The sequence below is a fragment of the Parasteatoda tepidariorum genome, chromosome 10 (genome assembly GCF_043381705.1).
Source record: "Parasteatoda tepidariorum isolate YZ-2023 chromosome 10, CAS_Ptep_4.0, whole genome shotgun sequence".
Taxonomy (NCBI): Eukaryota; Metazoa; Arthropoda; class Arachnida; order Araneae; family Theridiidae; genus Parasteatoda; species Parasteatoda tepidariorum.
The window spans coordinates 62,378,311-62,380,414 of NC_092213.1; the positions used below are offsets into that span (position 1 = coordinate 62,378,311).

Below are 2,104 nucleotides of genomic sequence, written 5' to 3' on the forward strand. Positions count from 1 at the left end.
AATTATCAAATAGTGGTTTTTGACGATTACTTCGTCATCTGTAACGACAATAAATAAATAAGAAATATTATTAACTAATATTAATTTGCAAAAGCTGAAATAAAATTTTTTTTCAAAGTATAATGCGTTTGGCATAATACATAAATTGGATTCTACTTAAGGAAGTACGAGGCGTGTTCTTTAAGTAAGTGCCGTTTTGAAATTAAAAAAAGACGAGCAAAGATATCTCAATTTTATTTTTACATGGAAACCTGTACATTAATCTACTTTTCTACATAATTTCCTTCAACATTGAGGCACTTGTCATAGCGTTGTAAAAGTTTTTGAATACCCTCCTCATAGAAGTCTGCCGCCTGATTTCTTAACCACTGCATCACAACTGTTTTGACTTCGTCATCGTCTTGAAGACGCTGACCGCTGAGGTGCAGGAACAGATGGTAGTCACTGGACGCCAGATCAGGGCTGTACGGAGGATGATCTAGAGTTTCCCATTGAAAAGATGTGATGAGATCTTTGGTCTGATTAGCCACATGCGGACGGGCATTGCAATGCAGCAAAACGATGCCCTTCCTCAACTTGCCACGTCTTTTGTTCTGGACTGAACGGCGCAGATTGTCTCATTACGAGGTGGAAATTCCAAAAGCAATACTCCTTTTCTGTCCCAAAAAACTGTGCACATGACTTTCCGAGCAGAAGTTGTTTGCTTAAACTTTAGTTTTCTGGGTGAATCTGAATTCCGCCATTTCATGGACTGTTGCTTTGATTCTGGTGTGACGTAGGCCACCCATGTTTCATGGCCCATAACAATTTGGCTTAAGAAATCACCGTCGTGGTATCGCTCAAGGAAAGTCAATGCACTGCCTAAGCGTTTGGTTTTGTGCACATCCGTCAACATTTTCGGTACCCAACGTGAGCACAGTTTTCGATAATTCAAGTGCTCTGACACAATGCTATACTAAACACTACGAGAAACATTAGGAAAGTCAAAACGCAAGGAGGAAATCGTAAAGCGTCTGTTTTCTCTCACCTTATTGCCCACTTACTGCACGTAACTTTCATTAACGACTGAAGGACGCCCACTCCGTTGTTCATCATGCACATTTGTGCGGCCTTCTATAAATGCTCTCACCCACTTTTTTACCATTCCATCACTCATAATGCTTTGTCCATAAACTGCACAGATCTCATGATGAATATCGATCGATTTTAGGCCTTTAGCACTAAGAAATCTTATGACAGCCCGTACTTCACAGTGGGCTTGACTCACGATTATCGGAGGCATCTTAAACACTCAGTAAACAAGGAAGAATCTGACTACAATGGCGTCAGTGCGTAGGCAAGAGATGTATGTACCAAATGCGCAGAACGCCGACCGCAGCGGTGTGGCAAAACGGTATATGCTTGTAAGAAAGTAGTAGTAGTTTCAGGAATTTCAGAAACTTTTAATCTATTCTACTCTTTGCGTACTTCGCAATCTGTAACGACAATAAATAAAAAAAAATTTATTATAAAATAATATTAATTTGTAGAAACTGAAATAAAATTTTTTGTTTTTAAAAGTATAATACGTTCGTCAGAATACATAAATTGGATTTAACTTACCGAAATATATGCTTGCAAGGAAGATTCACGCACAGTAAGAAGGAACATTTACATTCGTGCTCAGTGGTGGTGTCAGGAATCTCTGAAACTTTTGGTGTCTTTTTTCAATTCTTTGCTGACAAGCTCAAAAGCAAAAGGTGTTAAGGAATTGTAAAACATTTCTTCAGTTAAATTTATTGGAGCTGTGGTAGATTTTTGATACATATTTAATGCTTTTTGGTTCCTTTCTCGTCTTAAGCATCGAATTACTACAAATAATTTGTCGACAAATTCATTTAATGAAGAAAAGTGCCTTATTACAGATTTTATTGTGGCATTGAATTTTTCTACTGTTTGTTTTGTTGAACATATTTACATTTTTGTAACATCCAGTTACACACTCTTCCTTAATTATGTGCCAATTATCGCCAAAATACCTCGGCATTTCTGAAGTTATTGTACAGTACGTCATACATTGCAAAATTTTCTGCACAGCACATTGATTGCAATATTTCCTTATACT

At 37.4% G+C, this 2,104-nt stretch overlaps 1 protein-coding gene across 1 annotated transcript; it reads right to left on the reverse strand.

Annotated features, from left to right (window-relative positions):
* Nucleotides 1–263: 263 nt before the first annotated feature.
* Nucleotides 264–1,282, reverse strand: LOC139426865 (histone-lysine N-methyltransferase SETMAR-like). The gene is made up of 3 exons (XM_071186983.1): nt 1,044–1,282; nt 581–950; nt 264–518 (listed from the first exon to the last, which is right to left on the reverse strand). The coding sequence occupies exons 1-3, from the start codon at nt 1,280–1,282 to the stop codon at nt 264–266; spliced, it is 864 nt and encodes a 287-aa protein (XP_071043084.1).
* Nucleotides 1,283–2,104: the final 822 nt, after the last annotated feature.

What these genes read in the sequence shown, in the direction of transcription:
- LOC139426865 (XM_071186983.1), bottom strand. Translation starts at nt 1,282, where the DNA reads ATGCCTCCGATAATCGTGAGTCAAGCCCACTGTGAAGTACGGGCTGTC. An exon ending in GTTAATGAAAGTTACGTGCA is followed by an intron (nt 951 to 1,043) that starts GTAAGTGGGCAA and finishes TGTTTAGTATAG; the next exon opens with CATTGTGTCAGAGCACTTGA. An exon ending in AGTCCAGAACAAAAGACGTG is followed by an intron (nt 519 to 580) that starts GCAAGTTGAGGA and finishes GTGGCTAATCAG; the next exon opens with ACCAAAGATCTCATCACATC.